This window comes from Ostrea edulis, chromosome 8 (genome assembly GCF_947568905.1).
Source record: "Ostrea edulis chromosome 8, xbOstEdul1.1, whole genome shotgun sequence".
NCBI lineage: Eukaryota > Metazoa > Mollusca > Bivalvia > Ostreida > Ostreidae > Ostrea > Ostrea edulis.
In genome coordinates, this window is record NC_079171.1 from 63169143 (window position 1) to 63192900 (window position 23758).

Genomic DNA, 23758 nt, shown 5'->3' on the forward strand with positions numbered 1-23758 from the left:
TGTTTGGTATATGACAATCGTGTCTTTCTGTGAATAGCCGGATTCAATAAATTACACTGTTGTGAGACTTTTCATAAATTCAACTGAATAATAGTTGTTAATCTAATTGCCTTTAAATTTTGTTTTGAAATTTCATTTGTATGATATTCAGAATTCTATTCTTTCGTACAATTTTTGTACTTTTCTTATTTATAAAGGTGTCAATTTTAAATTGCAGAATATGTTTTAAAATATCTGTCAACAAAATGTATGTACCTACCTACCTACCCAACTTAAAAAATTAGAGTCAGGTTAGGGGAAATAAAGATATTTTAATGATGGCCTAAATACACTTTTATTATTTCATTTCTGACATTTGGATTTATATTCCATTGTTCAACATTTAGTCAGATTGTTATAACAGTATATCAATTCATGAAACTAATTTTTTTTCAAGAATTAAATCTTATAAAGTCATTATTATAGTATACATATTATTTGTTATATTGAAAGGGTTTAGATAATTGATATTAAGAGATTTTGCCAAGAATTTCAAAATTGTGAGTTTTTATACGGGCTATTAAAAATCATTATAGGCCACTACTATTTTAGAATTAGTGTCCCCATGGTCCACCAATTTTATAGACCCGAGATTTTTAACCCTACAGTTTTCTCAGGTGAGGGGAGGGACTTAATTTTACCCCGAGGCGATGACATCATGTATGGCAGGGTTTGACACTAAGGTACGTCCGACCGACCGAGTCTACTAAATGATAGGTTCGGTAGGGTAAAATGTCGATTTACTAGTCCGACTGATCGTGTTGAAAATATAAACAAATTTAAGAAACTTCACTTTAAATCATTAGATATTTTATTCTTTAAAAAAATAACTGTAAAGAGTTTGCGAACAATTTTGAACCACATGATGACATAATCTCTTTTTTTAGTTCTAATAAATCGCGGTCGGAAGTGATGTTTTACGACATGTACACAATGCTAGTGTGTGCAAAGTAATGTTTTGCTTAAATATAATTATTGAATTCATTTTCATTAAAAGAAACAAAACGGTTCATTTGAATTGAATATAAGAAAGTGTTTATCAAATTGAAACGTCTATATTCAAATACGAATTCTCGTCCTCAAGGAAAGCAAAAGATGTCCCAAGAAAGAGGAATAAAAAGAAAAATGTTGGGAAGAAACAAAGCAGGGCTTATGAAATAGAAATTTGTAAAAAATATTGAGGTCATTTTATTCTAAATGGATTAAAGTATTTCCGTGCTGGTAAGAATTTAGAAACTAAAAATATGTTTGAAAGTAAACGCATCAAATTGAATGACGAGACTAAAGATTTTTTTAGACAATTAAATGCATTTTAGTTCAAACTTAACGTTGGTCATTTAAATTAAGTATTTAGATATGGAGAATATATCAGGTTTTTTTCTGGAAAGTTGATCGGGGCTAGTGGATGTAAGGTCAGGTGTAGCAAACATCATTTGAAGTAGCCCGATTGGTCTAGTGCTCAAAAAAGTTAATGTCAAACCCTGTATGGCAATAATCCCAATACACACACAGTATACATATGAAGTCTTTGTTACCTTCAGGGCTTTTATACCTACATTTTACACAGAAAATAATTTTTTATCATAAGCCTGCTTATTGTGAGCAAATTCATAGCGTTATAACTGACATACTGTCTTATTTTATGTATTTAATTATCAAACAAACAGCATATCCTTTCCACGGCCATAGCATAAACATTTGTAATGACCAAAAATAGAGATTCTGACCCCTTGCATTGGGCCCCAGGGAAGGATTTTATAACATATTTGATAAGAGAAAGTTGTATTCCATCAGTGTCAAAATTAAAAAGCCCTGCTCTGTCTAATCTTCTAGATCCTCAGATACGCGGCAGGCATAGGGGTTTCGTGAGAACATTTTTCCCGATTTCCATACCCTTCAAACTTTTGCTGTTATAGGTCCTGCTTAATAGGCAGGTACATAACCTAGGTGTCAAATGGAAGAAAAAACTCAGTAGGTGACAAAGAAAAAAAGAAAGGAGAGAAAAATTGCACAATGAAAGCAAAAAAAAAAAATAGAAGTCTTTCGTGCATACTTTTTGGAGCCTGACCCCTGCGCCGTGACCTTTAGGCACTGTAGGATTGATCCTCACCTCTATTCTGTAGCAAATTCAACATACATACATTTTATTGATGTGAAGTATTTATTTACACCATGTACACAGTGATTTATATTTTTATCATTATTTTGTCCCCTGACCACCCTCCTTGTGTCCAACATTCTTCACAAGCTCTGGCCGTCGAAAGGATAAAGACCTCTATAAATACAGCGATCTTTACAGCAATGTGTGTACACAAGAGTCTTGTCATGTAATGTGTGAAATATTAATGTATATGTATTCAATTTCAGTTATTTATAAACGTAAAAAAAGTTTTCATATATTTTTTTTTATTATGATCACGGTCAAAGGTTTTAGAAAACCCTGTTTGTATGAAAAGTTGTTTTTCAATATCTGTTTTGTTTTGAACATATTTCATTAAATAAATCGAAAGGATTGGAGACAAATTACTGGTACCATAAACTATTGTGTCGCCATGTCTCGAGAAAAAAAAATGACCCTTATATAAATATTGCATGTATTTGAGGGTAACATTGGAAATTTTCACCCCGAGAAAACCATTGTCAACCGAGGCGTAGCCGAGGTTGACAATGGTTTCTCGAGGGCTGAAAATTTCAATGTTACCCTCAAATACATGCAATATTTGTTTTATTATACTGAATGTTATGTAAACTGGAAAGCAAAAAACTTACGTCTGTTGACATTTGATCAATCACTGTCATGCGATATTTCGTATTTCGATGCGGGTACTCACGTTTATTACAAACGCTCAAACGACGTCGTCTAGCAATCTACGGCGACCCGTACGTGCATAAATTTGACGCATGTGATAATTTTTTATAATATCACCCGTTGTCAAGTACTATTACCCGTTGCTAGATACTATCACCCTGGGTCGCGTGTTTTTTGCTCTCAGAGGGTAGCAATATGTTTTTTTCAAATGCTTCTCGACCAATTAGGTTCGAGTATTTTACATGAAAGTATAATAATATAAATTATCGACTAAATGGAAAGAAAATTTCAATGACGTACACATATTCATAATATAAAGAAAGATCGCAAAACATAATAGATTAATGCATAATTACTTAACCTTTCCTAGGAGGGTCGGCACTTTCTGTTTAGCATAAAATCTGTGTACGAGTAACTTTTGATTTAACAGTTAATGCTTTTATTCTTTACAAGATTTCCATGCATATATTGTTATAATTAATTCTATCAAACAGTCTTCACGAAAACATTTAAAACCTGCTGGCCAGTCGGACCAGTGAACTGTCTGAATTTACTGGCCCACAGTGAAATTTACTAGCACCCTAAATTTTCATATGTTTATCACATACATTATGAAATGCATTGTAAAATTGTACAATTAATTTACTGGAGCTATGGTTATTACTCGCATTCATATCTACCCTAAGACATCCTTTCCGTCGATACCGGAAAAACAACACCGTAAACGGTATTTTCTCTCTCTTCGCCCACAAACAAGACTACAAATTCACGTATTTTTCACAAACATGAAAACAGCCCGAGTGCACCTTAGGAAGTAGCCAAACTAGCCTTCTCTACCAACATCAAATCTAAACGATTTATTAATTCTAAAAACTATAGAAATTGCATAAAATCAGAGATAACTGCAATTGATGAAGTTTATTTTAATTGGACAATGCTATGAATCAGCAATTACCGCTGTGCGGTGCGATACAGAACGCGGTCATTTTTCGTGAAGACTGATCAAATAATGAATAAATTTAACATATACATTCATGTACTTTTTTCTGTATACTAAAGATTTCCATGTCAATACTATTCCTTATCGCACGGATATATTCAGTGAGCAGCAAAGCCCTAAGGTTAATTTGACGATGGCCACTGGCCCAAGACAAGGTATACACATGGACTATTAGCTAAATTTCAGTCATTTTCTAGCATTCCATACCAAACTGTAATTCTCTTGATTGACAAGTGTTCACAGAACTTAATTTTTTTTTAATGAAGAATATAAAGTCAGACATGTATAAATATGTCTCTGCATGAATCTATCCCCAGCGGAGAAGTCATGTGTGCAAAAGTCATAGATCAATGAGCAAAAAATCGTATTTGTTCTATTCTTATTTGTTTACTGAATATATATGTGAAAAGCTAAGAGGTCGAAAAAAATTGCCGCGAAAATATTGAATGCAGTAATATCGCTTCTGTGATCTCCATCTTTTCTTTCGTCAGAGATAAACATGCATGCAAACTAAAAAAGTAATATAACCGCTTAAGTTTTCACAACTCGTGGACTAATACCTCATGTATGCCACTTGCATTCCGAATCTGTGCATGTACATGTGCTTTTGTTGAGGTTGACAAGTTCTTTTACGCTTCAGTCTGAGGCGTCCGCCATTTTTTTAAATTGTGTTTAAGATCAAACAAGTCCGACAGTCCCCTGTCTAATTATCATAAATATGCGTTATATTCAATCGCTCTACTACTTGCTGCTTAATAAGAACAAAATACTTACGGTTTTTTTCCCATGCTTATCCCCGCCATCGTCCTCCCACAATGCATTGCGTGTATCACTAAACCGTACTGTGGGACATTCCATTTGACATTAATAGATACATGTTGAAAGCGAGGGACTTAGACGAACTGTTCTAAAATAGAGATTTTGCGTTGTGGGTCATTTTTCTATATATCGTTGTGGGTAAACATTTTTTTTTATGATAATAATATCATATTCAACATTTCTGTGAAGTTTAGACTGCATGGTTTATGGGTCGAAATAGAGATGACGGTACCAATTTTTATGAACCAGATGCGCATTTCGACAACATGCTTAATATGTGTTTTATGTAGTTTGTGTAATCGTTATGATCATATCAATATTGGTTAAAAGCAGAAAATACTTCGCTAATTATTTCATACACATCTGTATATTGTTTTAGGCATCAGAAACATTTGATTTTACAATAGAGGGCAGTACTCATAGTTTTCACTACTTTATTGTACGACGCACTATCGATCGGTTTAATCGACATTTTGTTGTTGATTTTAAAGAAAACTGTACAGCACGTTCCTAATTCATGTTGTCGTAATATAAGAACTACCGATAATTATTACACAAATAAGGGTCCATCAAAAAAGGAAAGTATCCCTACTTTTACGGGCTATATCTACTTTTCCTAGTTTCTATATATGAATATAGGTAAAACGTCGATTTGATTAAACACTGAAAATTTAATTCGTAAGAACACGAAATTTTTTTATTTTCTTATACCTTTCTCGGGCATTAAAATAGTTTTTATATATACTAAAAACAGAGAACATATACTTTTTAAACAATACTTAAAACAAATATTGCATTCGTTATTGTTTTTTTTTAAATTTATATCGAGGGAGAAAATGGCCTTACGACAAAACGTTGTGTCATATCTAGACAAAGACATCTTTCACATTCAATTCTTTTTTTATACTTTCATGGTTTTATTTACATAATATATTTTTATATAATCTAAAAGTAGAAAACATTTAGAAAAAGATGATAGATAGATCATATATATAATGTCATTCCGTTTTGCGTAGTCCCTTTTTAGGCACCACCGGTAGAATCGAACGGTACAGCAGAGAAAATGTTAAGATAGTCAACTTGTAAGGGACAGGCGCTCAAATACTCTGTTTTCACTTTTTTTATGAAATCGCGTACCTATGTCTAATAATTTTTCATATTGCATCATGTATATTTCTTACTCTATGTAATTCTGTGCATGTTGACGGCTAAAGGTTCAAATCAGATAAGAAAAACAAAAATCTTATGGGATGATTTATCAGTACTATATAACAGCGTCCTCTACTTTAAACTAAGTAGACTTTAGACTCCTGATCAGAGCAAAATACAGGACGTCTAACATCGATTATTGAGGCACTTGTAAACATAGAGCCATTTTACACATCCAAAATAACTTTAAATCATCTTTCAAGTGACAAAAAATTGGCATGTAAGAGGTTTGCAAAGCCATATATACATATGCCATTTGTATAACAGTCGTCTACCCAAATTTTACGTGATACTTTAGTCAATAAAAACCTACAAATGCAATTATTCTCGCCTGGTAAAGTGCTTTAGGATGTGCACATATCGATTCATTCGTACTCGAGGTATTAGAGGTCTTGAATATCTCATACTGTAGCATAAAGTACTGTCGTCACGTTCGCAATACAAACAATGACTTTTTGCGAATTTCAAAAAACATTAACCCTTTTATGAGCAAAAATACTTCTTTTATTTCATGCACAACCTTTTCTATAGGGAAAATAATTCTTTAGACAATAGGCTTCATTTCTATAGTTATTCTCCCTCAAAATGGAAGTTAAAGGAGTGTTTCAAAGTATGAGCATCAACACTCTATCATCATGCTTACATTTATGCATTGTGTGATGTGTTTCCACAATTTGCATTCAATCTTTAATTAAAAATTATATACAATAAGGTTAAGTGTCTTCCACTTTATTGACAACATTTTAAGAATGTTCTATTTTATGAAACTGTAGGTGTGCCTGCATTTATGATAAGTCTGATATTGTTTTACAATTAAAATTAGCATACAGACACCTGGAATTAAAAACAAAATGAAAGCATGTGGTTCATGTAATATGAATAGATTAGGAAAATCTCAGTAAATGCAATGCAAGTGCAGCTGTATTCCATGCACGTTGATTGAACGAATATTACTTTTCAAAACATTAAATTTGATATTCAATTGCATTCATCGCCGCCACCCACCCACCCTCTCCTTCAACTTGTCATTGGAAACTATAAAAAGATGCAAAATTAGAATACATGTATCGACAAGAAATCGTCGCTGATAATTCTCCCAAAATTGATGAGTGGTGATTTAGTAGAGTACAATGTTTTTCACCTTACTTATCTTCCATTTCCTTGTTAACTATGATACAAGATCAAATTTAGAATTTTAAACCAAGTGTAAAAATGTAAAACTTATACGGTACCAATTTTGATGCACCAGATGCGCATTTCAACAAAGTATGTCTCTTCAGTGATGCTCAACCGGAATGTTTGAAATCCGAAATAACAATGACGTTTTAGAGCTATTATAGGCAAAACCCGTGTGCCAAAAAAGTGGAGTCAAATTCGCTCAAAGATAAGAGCTATGTGTGAGGGAAATAATCCTTAATTTTGAAATTAATTTCTAAATTCTATAACAGCAATTAAATATACATCCGTATTTTCAAGCTAGTAACGAAGTATTTAGCTACTGGACTGTAGAGGCCCCCGGGGACTAACAGTCCACCAGCAGAGATCTCGACACAGGGGTCATAATGTAAAACTTATATGGTACCAATTTTGATGCACTAGATGCACATTTCGACAATCTATGTCTCTTCAGTGATGCTCAACCGAAATGTCTGAAATTTGAAATAACAATGTAAAATGCGCATGCTGCTTTGTATTTAATACTTTCAGGTGTAAACCTAATTGCATTGAAAATGCTACTTTAAATGCTAATGAAGAATTAATGTCGGCATATTCCATTCTTTGCACACTGATTTTTGCCTGCGGATTATTCCGTTTACCTGGTCAAGATACAGGGCTCTCGGTAGATGTGTTGATCATCAGGGGATGTTTACTCCTCCTAGGCACCTGGTCCCACCTTTCAGGTATGTCCAGGGGTCCGTATCTGCCCTATTGTTACTTTTTTCATTTTTTTTTTTTTAGAATTGATCAGCATTACTTATTTTCACCTTTTCACTGACATTTTAATATAGAAAAGTCGAGAAAGATGGAAAGTTGAAGTATTTAACCCATGTTGGAAGTAATGTCGTTTCAGACATATTTAGAGAATGAGAGAAATTATTCTGATAAAATGTCCCTTATCTTATCATTGATTAAAAGAAATGTGCAAACATGCATACACAAGCTAACGTTAGGAGGTAATCCACACAACCACCATGAGTGGAAAGAACAATCTTTTTATTACATATATATATTTGTGATTATTTGCACTTCTAATTTTCTGTAGCAAGCTAGCTGTTTGTAGTAGCCTTTTGGTTGGGACTCTCACATCATAACAGCAAAGCTAGGGTTCGATTTTATATTACTACGTACGCAATTTAACTTATGGAATTGATGGCTACCATTACATCACTTTTCATAACGACAAAACATTCATTGTTTAAATATTTGGCTATTGAGATTATAGATGCACTCGGCGTCAATTTCAGAAAGTTTATACGAACATGTTCAGATGTAGCATTTAACATTTCTATATATGTTGCTTCTCAGACCATAAAATTACGTTGTTATAAACGATCCATCAGGAAAATTGCCTCTCAAAGAATCATTAGTAAAGCATGCAGTACCACGCATATTTTTCCATCGTTGCAGTGATGTTCAGCGCAAAGGAAGGTAACTGATAATAAGAGGTTGATGCTTGTCATGTTATAATCAGGTTTTAATTCATTTTTGTCATGAAAACGTCAATGTGTTGGTGCATCAATTATATAATTTGTTTTTATAGTCCTAGGACACCACAATTTCACCCTGGATGGCAATGTTCTAATATCCTTGCCCGAACTGTCAAGTGACCCAGTTGTTGGAGGAGACACGCGTTACCTTTGCTTCCTAAACGTACGAGTTTATTCAAACCCATCTCTGAATAGACCAGCATCTGATATACCTGTTTATGCTCTGACGGAGAGAGAAAACAGTTATATTGGCTATAGCAAGGTGAAAACCGATGAGAATGGAAACGCATGCGTTATGACACTTTGTTATGAAAACGCTCTGCTCTTAGTAGAGACAGACAGAGAAAATGCTCTTGCTGCTTCTAAAGACAAACAGCATCTTCACATTGCCATGCAATATAGTATTTTGCATAAACAAAGAGGGATAAAGGTGCAAAATGTTCAGAATTTTGGTTCACTATTTGGTCTACCGGGTCCAGTATATGCAAATTCAGAAATCGAGAAGCAATTCTGTGAAAATTCTTCCCCAGATTATTTTCACTTCAAGTACCATTTCTTTGGAGAGCCGGACAAGTTGGAGGAAAATCCAGAAGCGGAGGAGTATGACCCCAATACATCCTGGTACCCATCATTTGGTGCTAAAGAGGCTTGTTTTATCAAAATCCAAATACAGGTAACTTTTTTGTGTAATTCTCATTACATTATTGTGGTAAAGGGGCATATTTGTACGCTAAGATGTACATCATAATACCATTACCATTTGTATATTTAGACTGGTATTTTCTCCACAAGTATTGTTGCTGAAAGTGTGAATGCAGTAAGTGGATTTTGGTATGGAACTGCAATCGCATCACCAAAGGAAGGTATCAACTCGGGAACCGCTAAAGCTGCTTGCGTAGAATTCCGATGTCCTGCAGTTAATGACCTCAATGATGACATACCAACATTTCTGAATGCATCCATTGCTTTGCCATCTGGATCTTCCTGCAATCTCACGTAAAATACCTAGTATTTAATACTCTCTCTCTCTCTCTCTCTCTCTCTCTCTCTCTCTCTCTCTCTCTCTCTCTCTCTCTCTCTCTCTCTCTCTCTCTCGTATTCATCATTTATATACTTAAACTGTTTTAACATTTGTAATTAATTCAAACATGGCAATAAATTAAACGGCGTTCAGTATATTTTCGCCAACTTCATATATTTATGTCGCAATATTCCATTATCACCTTATATGGTGTAAATGTTTTTCACCTGTTTCTATGCACAAAAGCTTGTTTTGCGTGTGATTAGATTTTAAATCACCAGTAGCTTGCCTCGATTTAAACATTGATCAAACGCGGATCATGTATATATATTAAGTAGAGAAACATAAACACAATATGCATGTCACAATGGTGAAACTAACATCATTTTATTTCTTATAAATTACATTTCGTCTTAAAAATTCGCTCGTTAATTTATCTATTTATCAGTTTTAATTATCACCACGTAACATTTGTTCATGAACTTTTACATATAATAATGATGATAATGATACTAATAACAGTAATAACTTAAATGACGCCTTGTGTCATACAAGTACAGCATGAGAGGGAAATTATATAGATAGTTTGTTGTATCGACGACGTTTTGTTAATTAATATATCTCTTTTCCATTCATTCCTGCGGGATCCGTGTTAGAACAGGTTCTCAGTATCCCTTGTTTGTCGTAAGAGGCGATTAAATGGGTCTGACCCTCGGATCAAACCGCAAAAATCGCGGTCCCATGTCACAGCAGGTATGACTCGATAAAGATCCCTTGCTGCTCAAAAGCCGAAAGCACTGATTATAGGTGTAAAATTTTCAGCCCTTCACTGGCAATGGTGACGTTTTTATATGCGTAAAAAATTATCGAGAGGGAAGTAAAACAATATACAATTAGTCAATCAATTTCCATTCATATGACCGCTGAAGGGAAACAATTTTGAGTGTTTGTATTACCACCAAGTAAGTATAACCGCAATATATTCTATATCATATGGTTGTTCACATATGTATTAACATTATGATGTTTAACAAATTGAATAAGCTATTTTGTAGGTCTATGTCAAATGAGCTTTCACAGAAAGGGATTTTAAACACGACAGACACTACATTTTGGGGAACATTGACATCTAACAGCAACTATGGCCCAAATGTTGGAATCTATAAAAACGTCAAAGAACCACAGGATGTTGCTCGCTTCAGTTGTTATACTGGGAAGAATGCATTTGAGAGCGCATACGAAATGAATCCTGGAGTCGGCATAGCTTTGGCCTATCTCTGTCAGTGATACATTTATAGAAATGCACTCCTTAAAAAGAAATACATGTTCACAATTGCCGTTGAATTTCTTTTCATTACAAGAGGGCATTTTAGATTTGGGTAGACCATTTTTATCAGTAAAATGGTTATGAAAGGTGTTTCATGTTTATTGTTTTCAAATATGATATGGTGCTACGAGGGTTGTTCGATATGTAATGTGTAATGCACCACAGCGCGATAACGCTTTGCACGATGTTTTGGATGATGATGCTCTTGCATAGCACTATTTGATACCTTTCCAACGGTATAAACACGAGTATTCAGCTCCACATAGTTTTAAACTTATAGTTATTTCAATAGAGCCATTCGTTCACCACAATTGTAAAAATGGCTGGGAAACGGTTTGAGAATATTGAATAGATTAGAGCTTATATAAAAGTTCGCACAAAACTCGGTCATTCGGTAATGCATATTTTTACTGATTTGGGAAAGTTTATGGGCCTGATAGGGTATCTTATGAGACACTTTGTAGGTGGAGAAAGACATTTCTAACTAACACTTCATAGGTGGAGAAATACATTTCTGACTGGCACAAAGTCTGTCAAATATGTAACAAAATCTGGCCGACCTGTGACTGCAACAGGCAAGGGAAATGTTTCAAAAGTTAGGGAAATAATTGAAAGTGATGGCATGGTTTGTGATATTGCCAAACCTGTTGGCATATCGCTATCGCGGGTGCATTTCAATTTGAAGCATATTTTGAAAGTACAAAGATTTCTGCCAGGTGAATGCTGCATATATTGACAGATGCCCAAAAAGGGTACGAGTACAAACTGCTAAGTAATTGTTCAAAATGTTTCCCAAATTCAATCAGAGACAATTTGCAAAGATTGTTACTGGTGACGAAACGGGTTTACTATTTTGAATCAGTAAGAGAAATTGAAAACAAAATATGGCTAACTAAACACAGTACAAGGCCTGTAATTGGCAAAAGAACCATGAGCACACAGAAGGTTCTTTATTGCATATTCTTCTCATGTTATGGTATAGCCGTACACATTCCGGTGCAGGAGGGCAAAAGTGTTACAGTTCGGTAATTCCGAGATGTTATACTAAAAAGGGTTAAGAAATATTATCATAAATGACGACCCGTGTCGGGATTTTGGCATGTTCGTCTACTTCATGATAATGCTCCATCACATACATCTGAGATTGTGAAGCTATTTTTGAAGTCGGAGAAGGTTACCATCTTACCACACTTTTTCTTTTCTCCAAAGCTTAAAACCTTTTCATCTGGTTATCGTTACAAGTCTCGATAATCCTTTGGCTCAGCCATCCGTCAGTGCCTCAGAGGTCTACTTAAATCAGCGTACCGTAACACATTTCAGAAATGGATTCAGATATTAAAATTATGTATTTCAAACCGCGGAGAATACTTTGAAGGGATGTAATGTTCATTTCACTATCTGAGTCGAGATATCGTACAATACACATTACATATCAAACAGCCCTCCCTTGTATACCACGCAGTTCTGTTAAGAAAATTATCAGTATCATATGCCTTCAAAATGAAAAAGATCGTCACGACGTACAGGTTCTTATAGCTGTAAATCTGGGGGATGTTTGTCCGTGTTTGATAAAAATGATTAGTTGCATACATATAAAAAATTCTTCTAAAGGGCTTTTCAAATAAGTACACATTTCATTTTTGCTCTTCATTTTTATCAATAGTATACATGAAAATAGTATGACCTTGAAATCGCCCATTATCTGAACGTTCCATGCTACTTATCTGCATAAATGATACCATCGTATATAAACAGTACCAATGTGCATCTGTTATACCGAGCAATGAGTTTTTTGTATATATACTCTAGATATATATATACTCTTGAAAAGTGCGTTGAGCAGCTTCTGACTTATAACTACTGGAGTGTCGAAAACCCTTGTAAATCTACTGATGAATGGTGATATGTTGTTAAATTATAGCATTTTAGCTCGACTATGCATTTGCTCCCAGAACTGTTCATTAGCTGCTTTTGAATTTTTGTTTTTAAGTAGAGTCTCTTGATGTTTCCATAGATAAAGTGTCAGTGATATTTAGGGAAATTACTATGAGGATAATTTATGCTAGCTCGGTCGTAGTCAACTTAAGGGTCATTGTTTAACCGTAGCAATTGTATGTTACACTCCAGTTTGTTATGTGAACAAAACAATAATTATGAGAAAATTTATATAGCGCCTTTTATGAAACAGATTACTCTAAGGCCTTTTACAAGAGTAAGGGGAGGATCAAAACAAGAATACAATTGAATGAAATTATAGCATGACATCACATCTCATATCTGTAAAATTTTCAAAATACAATTCTAGAATTAAGATCAATAGCTAAATGATTTCAAGTTTAATGCTGCCTCAAAATAGATTTCATTTAAAGTGCAGCATTGAACTTTTATCATTTTTAAATCCTCGTTATTCATATGCCCCATACCGAAGTAATAAGGGATTGTAACGACTATATGTCAGCATATCTAAGAATTTGAGAATAGGAGTTCGTCCAACTATTTTGTATTGATTGTGGGATTAATAAGATTGGTCACTGTTTGTTGTCTTAATCTTTCACGTGGAAAAGATTAATGACAGCTTGTTTATATTCGCATGACATCTTCCCATCTTCGTCGTTTATTGTCCATAAACTTTCAGTCATGGAAATGCCAAATCGGGACAAAATTGCAACAATAATAATAACTTCTACAAGCAATACAAAATAGATAGTTGGGCAAACACGGACCCCTGGACACACCAGAGGTGGGATCAGGTGCCTGGGAGGTGTAAGCATCCCCTGTTGACCGGTCACACCCGCCTTGAGTCCCATATCCTGATCAGGTAAACGAAGTTATCCGCAGTCTAATAAATTACAATAATAATTTCATTCATATGTCAATTCGATATACACCACAGAGTCGTCCACTGCTGCTTTATACTTGGATATTTTATTGAAAAGATATATTAACGGCAAACTAACAAATCAAATTTATGACAAAGGGGATGATTTCAATTTCTCCATCGTCAACTTATAATATTTATGCAGCAATTTACAATTATCACCTGCATATGGTGTTATATTTCTGAACTGATTCGTTTCGCAAGAGCTTGTTCTGCGTATGATTAGTTTTGAATCGAGGCAGGCAACTGTTAAACAAGTTTATGATACAGGGGTTTTAACAGTGATAACTCTGTTTACCTGAACAAGATATGAAACTCACGGCGGGTGTGACAGGACGACAAGGAATGCTTATCTCCTCCTAGGTGCCTGATCTCACCTCTGGTATATCTAGGGGTCCGTGTTTGCTCAAATATATTTAGTATTGCTTATAGCACTTATGGGATTTTTCACTATTCGTCATCTTCATCTTTCATGTACTGGCTACTGACAAACAAATTGGTGTTACAAGGGTTTCACCAGTCTTGTTTAAAGTCAGCATTTTGCATATCTTATGGTCGTTATAAAGATCTAGTTTGCCATTGCAACCTGTTGTAGGGTCAAATACTGTCTGAAGTGTCCCCTGCCAATTGTTAGACCGTTCTTTACACACTGATTTTGAATGCGGATTACTCTATTCATCTGATCGCGATATGGGATTGCGGGGGTGACTCGTCGACAGGGTATGCTTACTTCTCCTAGACACCTGACCCCACCTCTGGTGTATCCTGGGGGTCCGTACTTGCCCAACTTTTAATTCTTTTTACTCTTTATAAAAGTTATGAGATTGATTATTGTTCCTATTCTTCAGCTTTTGATATTGAAGAAATATGTATGAAGACTCTACTGATTTCTTAAATTATCATGCAAAGTTTTAGCATTTCGGAGATAAAAATCACTGAAAATATTCTTATGATTAGGGTTAGATTTATAATATATATTTCATTCAAGAACAAACACGTTCATCTCCGTAGCTTTTAGAAAATTGTAATTTTTCTATGCTAACCAAAAATTAAGTAATCTTTTGTGAATTTCAAGAGTAATTTGAATTTTCTTTCTCAATATGTATTCACAATCAATTTTTTGTTTGATAGTTTGACAATTGAATTTCATCCAATATCTTCCTCAAAGCTTATGTATTTTTTCAAATATTTTATGATATTTGAGTATCAAAGAAATAGTAATTACTGAATATTGACAACAAAAAATTTCAATTCATAACCATAATTCAAATGTCCTCTGCAAAATGAGAAATATTCTAAAAACTAAGTGTGTATTAACAATGAAATTTTATATCACATCCCACCTTAATTAATCTGTTGTTGTGAAAAGTAATATAACACCTTTGAATTATGGAAGTCATTCTCAAGCAAGGTTCAAACTCACAATAAGTGAAGATTCCATGTGAAGCACAGCACCAAGTTTATTGTGAAAAGTTATCAGGATGGTGTTGTGAAGAAAATTCAAGACAATTACAGTATCTAGTTTTTCGTCGAGCTGGAAATTATTCACACTCCAATTGGACTCAAAGACTTTCAAAACTGAAAAAAAAACATTTCTTATAGGTACATACGTTCTAATAATTGATTTTTTTGTTTCCAAACTACTATGCTTAATGTATGCAAGGTGAAGATAACGAACAGTGATCAATCTCATAACTCCTACAAGCAATACAAAATAGATAGTTGGGCAAAAACGGACCCCTGGACACACCAGAAGTGGGATCAGGTGCCTAGGGGGAGTAAGCATCCCCTGTTGACCGGTCACACCCGCCGTGAGCCCCATATCCTGATCAGTTAAACGGAGTTATCCGCAGTCAAATCAGTGTATCCATATTGGTATTGATTTGTGTACCATCTGCATACACTCTTAAAAAGAAAACAATGACGTCGGTAAGTTTTGACATCGAGTTCATATATCAAATGTAAATTAATAAGGGCCTGTCAGGCTAAATTTATTGCATAAGACCATGTGTAAAACACTTAGAAGTAATCATATACATGTATGCATAGATCAAAGAGGTGGTGGGTAAATGGGCACACAGTGTTTCCAGTAAAACTATCACGAGGTCAGCACTCGGAAAGATCTTGTCAAAACATGGATCATAATAATTTAAAACAATTTTCATTTGCATATCTAGAAATACATTTTTTGCATGATGTTGCATAGTTTTTTGTTCCATTTCGTTTATGAAATACTACAGTCTTTGTTGAAATTTAACATAAGACGTTTTAACATATGAACCACTGAATATTTTCACAAAAGATTGTCTACAATCCTTCGATGTGTTAAAGCGTAATGAATACACATTTCATATATTTCCTCTCTAGGGTCTCTGTAAATGACAAAAATTCTAACGTTTGCAAATATTTGTCTTTTTTCCAATAATTGAGATTATTGCATTCACCTGATAATTCCAAGATTATTTCGGTATATTGGCAGACTCATCATCCGTAGGTGAAGTACCTATGCTTAAAGCTCAGTGCGTTAACCGTGAGATTTCTTCAACATGTCAACACCTGCCGCGAAACAGGACCTTAATTTTTAAAGTCATATCCGAATGAGCTGTGATTCTCACTTCTAAATGCCGATATGAAAGGTGAAGACAACGCATATTGATCAATCTCATACAACTCCTGTAACGAATTCAAAACACAGAATTGAGCAAGTGATTAAGCATGCAAGGTGAAGATAACGAACAGTGATCAATCTCATAACTCCTATACGCAATGCAAAATATAGAGTTGGGCAAACACAAACCCCTGAACATACCAGAGATGAGAGCAGGTGCCCAGGAGGAGTACACATCTCCTTTCGGCCGATCATACCAACCACGAGCCATGTCTTGTTAAGGTAAACGGGGTAATCCGTAGTCGACATTAGTGTCCCAAGAACGGCCTAAAAATCCATAAGAAACACGTCAGACAGCGTTTGACCTTAATATAGATTGTATTGACAAACTAGATCATGATAATGGCCATAGAATTTGCGAAATGCTGCCTTCAAATGAGACTATTGAAATCCTCATAACATAACTTGTTTGTCAGCAGCCTGCCTCAATTTAAAAACTGGTCATACGCAGAACAAGCTCTTTCATATGATTCTCTTGAAAACCAAAATATAATACTTTACGTTTTCTTCACAAATCACTGGATGTGGGTGGAGCTCATCTATGGTCATTGTTATTTACCTGGAATTTACCTGGCCAAGAGATATGGGTGCTGTGTACATTTTTGATGTACACAGGAAGGGTCTCAGGGCCGTCTGCAGTGTTTCTGTGGGCATAGTGTTTGTATAATCGTTGTATCCTTATGGCTAGATGGCAGAGTCTACCCTCTTTCTCTCTTTTACTCTCAGTCATTGGCTCAATGAATAATTTCTTTTATAAATATAGAACTCTCATCAATTTTGAAGATATAAATTATTTCAATAAGTTATAAGTTTTAGAAATTGATGGGCAAATTATTGTTTGATTTCTGATTGTTTAATTATAATACATGCATATAGAGGGGAAACTTACAATTATATTAAAATTGCGTTGTTCAGGGGTCTTTTAAAAAACAATTCAATTACGAGAAAATGGCAGTTGTGGACAGGTTAATGCTATCAAAACTCTAGAATACAGGGCATCCTCAATATCTAAAGAATGGCTGTAGGTACTGGCTGTTATTGTTTTCTGCAGATGTCACCCCACATGAGATACATTGTTAAATGTTTCATTGACAGACGGCTAACAAGTTGGGGTGTTAACTTAAAGTTGGGTCTTTAACTGATTCCATAAACAACAGCTTGTTCTTCGTATCATTGGTTTTCAATATCGAATCTGCAAAAAGATATAAAAGTTATATACAATAACATTAAAACCTATCACTTTCCAACCAACACTATACACGACCACTCCTCACAATAAATTAAAGACTAGACTTTTTGACATCATAGACAGTTGCTTCTTCAACAAAAACGGTAAACGGAAATATTCATATCTAGTGATCAGTCATTCAAAAACTTACTTTGTTAAACACCACTCTGATTCCACGCACAAGTACTCTGAAATTGAAATAAAAAATATGCTAGAGTTCCTCATTCACAATATCTTCGTGGCCTTTGGTGATCAGGTCTTCCAACACTTTGCTGGAATACCAATGGACACGAACTGTGCTCCTTTGTAAGCTGACCTGTTTCTATATTCATCTGAAGCAGAGTTATTCAAAAACTTCTACGTGAGAAAAAAAATTATCTCGCTGTGGCCTTCAATTCGACATTTAGATATATCGATGACGTTTTGTCTATTAATAATAATAGCTTTCATTCATATGTCGATTTGATATCTCCCTGTGAGCTCGAAATAAAGGACACCACAGAGTCGTCCACTTCTGCTTCATACTGAGATATTTTATTGAAAGTAGATATTAACGGCAAACTGAAAACTCAACTGTATGAAAAACGGGAAGATTTCAGTTTCTCCATCGTCAACTTCCCATATTTATGTAGCAATATTCCATTATCACCTGCATATGGTGTTTATATATCTCAACTGATTCGATATGCAAAAGCTTGTTCTGCGTATAGTCAGTTTTTAAATCGAGGTAAGCTACTGACAAACAAGTTGTTGGTAAAGTGGTTTCAACAGTCTCGATTGAAGTCAGCATTTCGCAAATTCTATGATCGTTATAACGATCTAGTTCGTCAATACAACCTTGTATTGGGTCAAATGCTCTCTGACGTGTTTCATACCGATTGTTAAGCCGTTCTTGGCACACTGATTTTGACTACGGATAATTCCGTTTACCTGATCAGGATATAGGGCTCACGTCGGGTGTGACTGGTCAACAGGGGATGCTTCCTCCTCCTAGGCACTTGATCCCACCTCTGGTGTGTCCAGGGGTCCGTGTTTGCCCAACTATCTATTTTGTATTGCTTATAGGAGCTATGAGATTAATCACTGTTCGTTATATTCACCTTGCATACAGGTGATAATTTGATGTTGCTACATAAATATGTATATATATTTACGTCTTAGGTTTGACGAGACCGAGGCACGAGCGGGGCTCGAATTCGCGACCGCTCAGTTAAGACATGAACGCTTTACCACTGAGTTACTGCGACTAGTCTTTATGAATGAGATGACACTTAAAACAGTTGAGACAAACGCCACGTAGAGCATGTGTAAGCATTTTAATACAATATGTATACATGAGAACATTTTTATGGTTATTATTATACTTACTACTGCATTGATGTATTTTAAGTTGAGTTAACTTAGATATATCGAATCGACATATGAATCAAAACGATTACTAGTAATATATATTATATATAGCTAAACATCGATTTGAAGGCTGCAGCATACTTTGATATTTTATTGGAGGTAGATTCTATTGACACACTATACGTTCAGTAACTTGCTAAAATCAAATTGTTTTTCAAGAATGATTAAAATCAAAACCATGTTTATAATCTTATTAGTGAAATGAATGTAATTCATCAACAGAGCAAAAACTGTATTTCTGTGGTTAGATCGGGATCTTTAGTGCTGTTTTACTTTTGATATTGTTAAGAATTTCCATCATGGACTTCAACGCAATTTCAAAATACGCAGAGACATGTCCGTGAGCAAATGTTGTACATCATTCAATAGAATAGTTATTTATTCAACGTGAAGCATAAATCAAGTGAAACACCCTCTCTGGAGATGAACAGATGTTCAAGTTTATTTTCAATGTTGCACACATGTTGTAAAGTACATGTAACTACTTTATATCACTACTTGATTCTTTGTTGATTATGAATAGCAAATATAAATATTATCAGTTAGTCATTGGCTACCGTATCACCAGATGTGTATCTACAACAAATAAAATATTCATTCTGAGCAGATTCTCAATGGAGCAATAATGTCAGTTACAAACTAAGAAAAGAGGTACCTGTTTTTACCTTCCGCGTGTATAATTTAGATTTTCACTGAGCTATTTCATGCATAAATGAAATGTAAAATGGCACTAAAAATGAGATTGTAACATTTTAGAAAGGATGAACCAAAACATTTTACATGAGATGCAAAATTGCTAGATGGTATCTACACTGTAAATTACACGTTTATTATCATTTTACTTCCTTCATTTAGTGTTAGTTAATTAATGGATCCGATACTCTTGAGACATTGCATTGTTGGAATAGCTACTGCTTATATTTTACTCCGGAAGAAGTAATTAGTCGAGTGTATATCCCATGTGATACTTTAATTTTGATCCCCTATTGCGGCTTTACCCTACCCCCGGGGATCACGATTTGAAGATACTACAACTTGCACTACCTGGCGATTTGTAGTTATCTGTTGATATTTAGAAGATTTTCATTATATATTCCTATCTAAAATTGTATCCACAGTGCAGCCACACCCTAGACCTGGGGCCACAATTTGGACAGAGTTGAATATGCACAATCTGGAAATGTTTGAATATCAATATGATTCATCATACCATTGTTTTTCGTAAGAAGATTTTAAACGATTTTTAATATATTAATCCATTTAGAACCTCAATCCCCACAATTTGAACAAAACTGGATTTACACTACTTATGACTGCTGGTATGTTACTGCACTCTTGTTATCCAGAAGATTTATAAATAGTTATCCTATATATTACCATGTATTGTATTTCCCTAATTTCCCTAGCGGTTTGAGATTTCAAATCACCAACATCTAATTTTCACTTTTTGTTAATTACATCCCCTTCAAAGGAGGCATGACCCTTCACTTAAACAAACTTGAATCCACTTCAACCAAGGATGTTGTGGCTGACATTGGCAAAGGGGTTCTAGAGAGTTGCTTATAGGAGTCATGAGATTGATCACTGTTGGTTATCTTCAACTCTCATCCCGAGAACATTTTCATTCTCGAGGAGTAAACATTGTCAATGTTACCCTCAACTACATGCAATATTTGTTTTATTATACTGAATGTAATATAAACAAGAAAGGAAGAAAGGAAGAAAACGTACATATGTTAACATTTGACCAATCACTATCATGCGATGTTTTGTATATCAATGTAGGTATTCGCGTTTATTACAAACACTAACGGTTTCGATTAACAAGCCACAACAAACCGTACGCTCATAAATTTGACGCATGTGATATTTTTATAGTATCACCAGTTGTCAAGTAATATTATCCGTTGCTAGATAATATCACCCTTGGACGCATGCTTTCTATTCTCAGAGGGAAGTATGTCTTATAAATACTTCTTCACCAATCAGATTCAAGTATTTTACATAATTTCAGTGTATTTTGTATTCTTCGAGCATCAAAATTACAAATAGTGGGACGACACTGAAATAATCTGTATTCATGATTCATTTGTTTATCGATGACATATATTTATCAATAATATAGTTTATCCTACTCTGAATCAGAAAATCAAATGGCATGATTTTATGCATCTTAACACTAAAGATCCAAAATAGAAATTACATTTGAGAGAAATAGAGATATTTTGAAATAATCGATCTATGGACAAACCATAAACTTTGCTAGATTTGCAAGAGTTGAATCCTGTGTAAATATCTTTCATTGACATAAATTAACGACATGTGTCGATTTTAAGATACAGCTGACACATAGTTTTCTTGTATATATAAAAGAGGGAAATTCACAAATAAATTCACATGATGAAAAATGTTTGTTCTATTCTTCATTGCTGCTACGTTCAGTGGTGCAAGGACTTCTGAAGGTACAGTATACATGCAGAGAAAGTAAGATTTGATATCTACCATGTACAAAACTTTGATTTTTTTCAAATTTTTATTTTCTTTCCTATATTGAAGTCTTCCAAGATACTTCAACTGTTTGCTATGCTGGAGTCAAAGTATTCAACGACCCTCATTTCACAGCTCCCACGCCGTCTGCTCAAGTCTACGTAATTTCTCCCACTAATGGCGAAAACATGGTATTTAGTGTGTCTGTAACCGACAAAAATGGGTATGTTTGCATGCCTACCCCTTGTGAAGGAGAACGCAAGATCGTAGCAGAGACTAAAGATGAAAGAGCACTTGCTGTACCACAACATATGCAAAACATACCTCATCATTTTCCATACAATGTGACTGAAAATCGTGATTTAATCATTGTTGATATTAGTCAAATTCTGAACTCTAACGAAACTGGTCCGATATTTGACAACAAACAAAATTGTTACAATCAAAGATTGCAATATTTTTCTTTCCATTTTAATGGTCTTTTAGGAAAACTTTCGACAAATATACTAGCGAGGAAATATGATTTCAGGACTTCTTGGTATCCAACATTTGTCAAGCAGGCATGCTTTATCAAAGTGCAAATACAGGTATGTATTTAATGAATACCGATTTATTCAATGTACGTTCAATCTACTTGAAAACAGCGTTGATATTTGGTGGTGGTGGTATTTGTGCTGAGAGTGAACATTGTAAAGGAAGAGGTAAAACTAAACAAATTCAATGAATAAATTTTAGTCTTCTTTCAGGCTAATTTTACATCAATTGGAATTATCGGCAAAAGCTACAACAAGAAAACAGGGTTTTGGTTTGGTACATTTATTGCACCTATAAAAGGAACCATAAAAGACAGACATCCAGCTTGTATTGAATTCAGATGTCCGGTATACGATTCTTCTAATAAAGAAATCCCTACTGCATTGTCTGCAGAGATTCTCAAAGTACAGGGAATAGGATGCACTATCATGCAAGTATATTTTATGTAGCAATATTCCATTGTCACCTGCATATGGTGTTTACATATCTCAACCGAATCGATGTGCAAGAGCTTGTTCTGCTTATGGTCAATTTTTAAATCGAAGCAGGCTGTTGACAAGCAGACTGAAGTTAATGATGCAGGGGTTCCAACAGTAAGCATACCGCTTATTCTGTGGTCGTTTTAACGTTTTAGTTTGCCAATATAACCTATTATTGGGTCAAATGCTGTCTGAAATGTTTCATACTGATTGTTATACCGTTCTTGGCACACTGAGTCTGACTACGGATAGTTCCGTTCACCTGATCAGGATATAGAGCTCACGGCGGGTGTGACCGATCGACAGGGGATGGTTACTCCTCCTAAGCACCTGACCTCACCTCTGGTTTGTCCAGGGATCCGTGTTTGCCCAACTATCTGTTTTGTATTGCTTATAGGAGTTATTATGAGATTGATCGCTGTTCGTTATCTTCACCTTTCATTGATCACTGTTTCGTATTTTCATATTTCATCTATCAAATTCTAAACCTCTCAGATGAGCAACACTGAAATTTAGATTGGTACATTCTTTTTTTTTTCAGGTCTGTTTCTGACGAATTAAAGAGCAGCAACACCATCAATGCTACTGCCACTTCTTTCAGTGGTACATTCTACCCAAGAAGTAGTTATGGACCAAAGTCTGGAGTGTACATAGACAAGAAAAAGAATGCTGTCTACGGTTGTTACACTGGAAAAAATGCATTTGAAAGTGATTACAAAATGAATCCAGATGTTGGAATTGCGATGAAATATAAGTGCAACTAATAAGATAATATATTGTGTCTTTCGTAATGTTTTTATCATTAAAGAAAGATGCAGTCACATCTATTGTTAAGTATTTGTGGTATTAGCGTTATTGCAGTTTGCTTCAATTAAGCAACTATTTTCTGTATTACACTACATAAATTCATTCAGAGAAAGACAGAGAAAGAAACAGAGCGAGAGACGGATAGAGAGGTCAAACAAGCACTACACATTCCCAAAGAAACATTTCGAGACAGTCCGTTCCTTCCTAATAGTAAGAGGAAATATACTTAAGTAATAGAAACGGCATAATTTCCACATTAAAACTAAAACTAGGGCCTATGAATCTCTGCATGATATTTCTATTTAAAAGATTAAGCCCGATCACTCACACATATG

The 23758-nt window shown here is 34.7% G+C and overlaps 2 protein-coding genes across 2 annotated transcripts; both read left to right on the forward strand.

Moving 5' to 3' along the window:
* The first annotated feature begins 8451 nt into the window (after positions 1 to 8451).
* On the forward strand, positions 8452 to 10941 carry LOC130049250 (cartilage intermediate layer protein 1-like). The gene is made up of 4 exons (XM_056146633.1): positions 8452 to 8525; positions 8638 to 9257; positions 9357 to 9580; positions 10661 to 10941. Exons 1-4 carry the CDS (start codon positions 8471 to 8473, stop codon positions 10890 to 10892), a joined length of 1131 nt encoding a protein of 376 aa, XP_056002608.1. The 5' UTR covers positions 8452 to 8470; the 3' UTR covers positions 10893 to 10941.
* A 10572-nt stretch (positions 10942 to 21513) lies between these two features.
* Positions 21514 to 23439, forward strand: LOC125662510 (uncharacterized). Its single transcript, XM_048894757.2, has 4 exons — positions 21514 to 21578; positions 21673 to 22190; positions 22350 to 22567; positions 23158 to 23439. The coding sequence occupies exons 1-4, from the start codon at positions 21524 to 21526 to the stop codon at positions 23378 to 23380; spliced, it is 1014 nt and encodes a 337-aa protein (XP_048750714.2). The 5' UTR covers positions 21514 to 21523; the 3' UTR covers positions 23381 to 23439.
* The last annotated feature ends 319 nt before the right edge of the window (positions 23440 to 23758 follow it).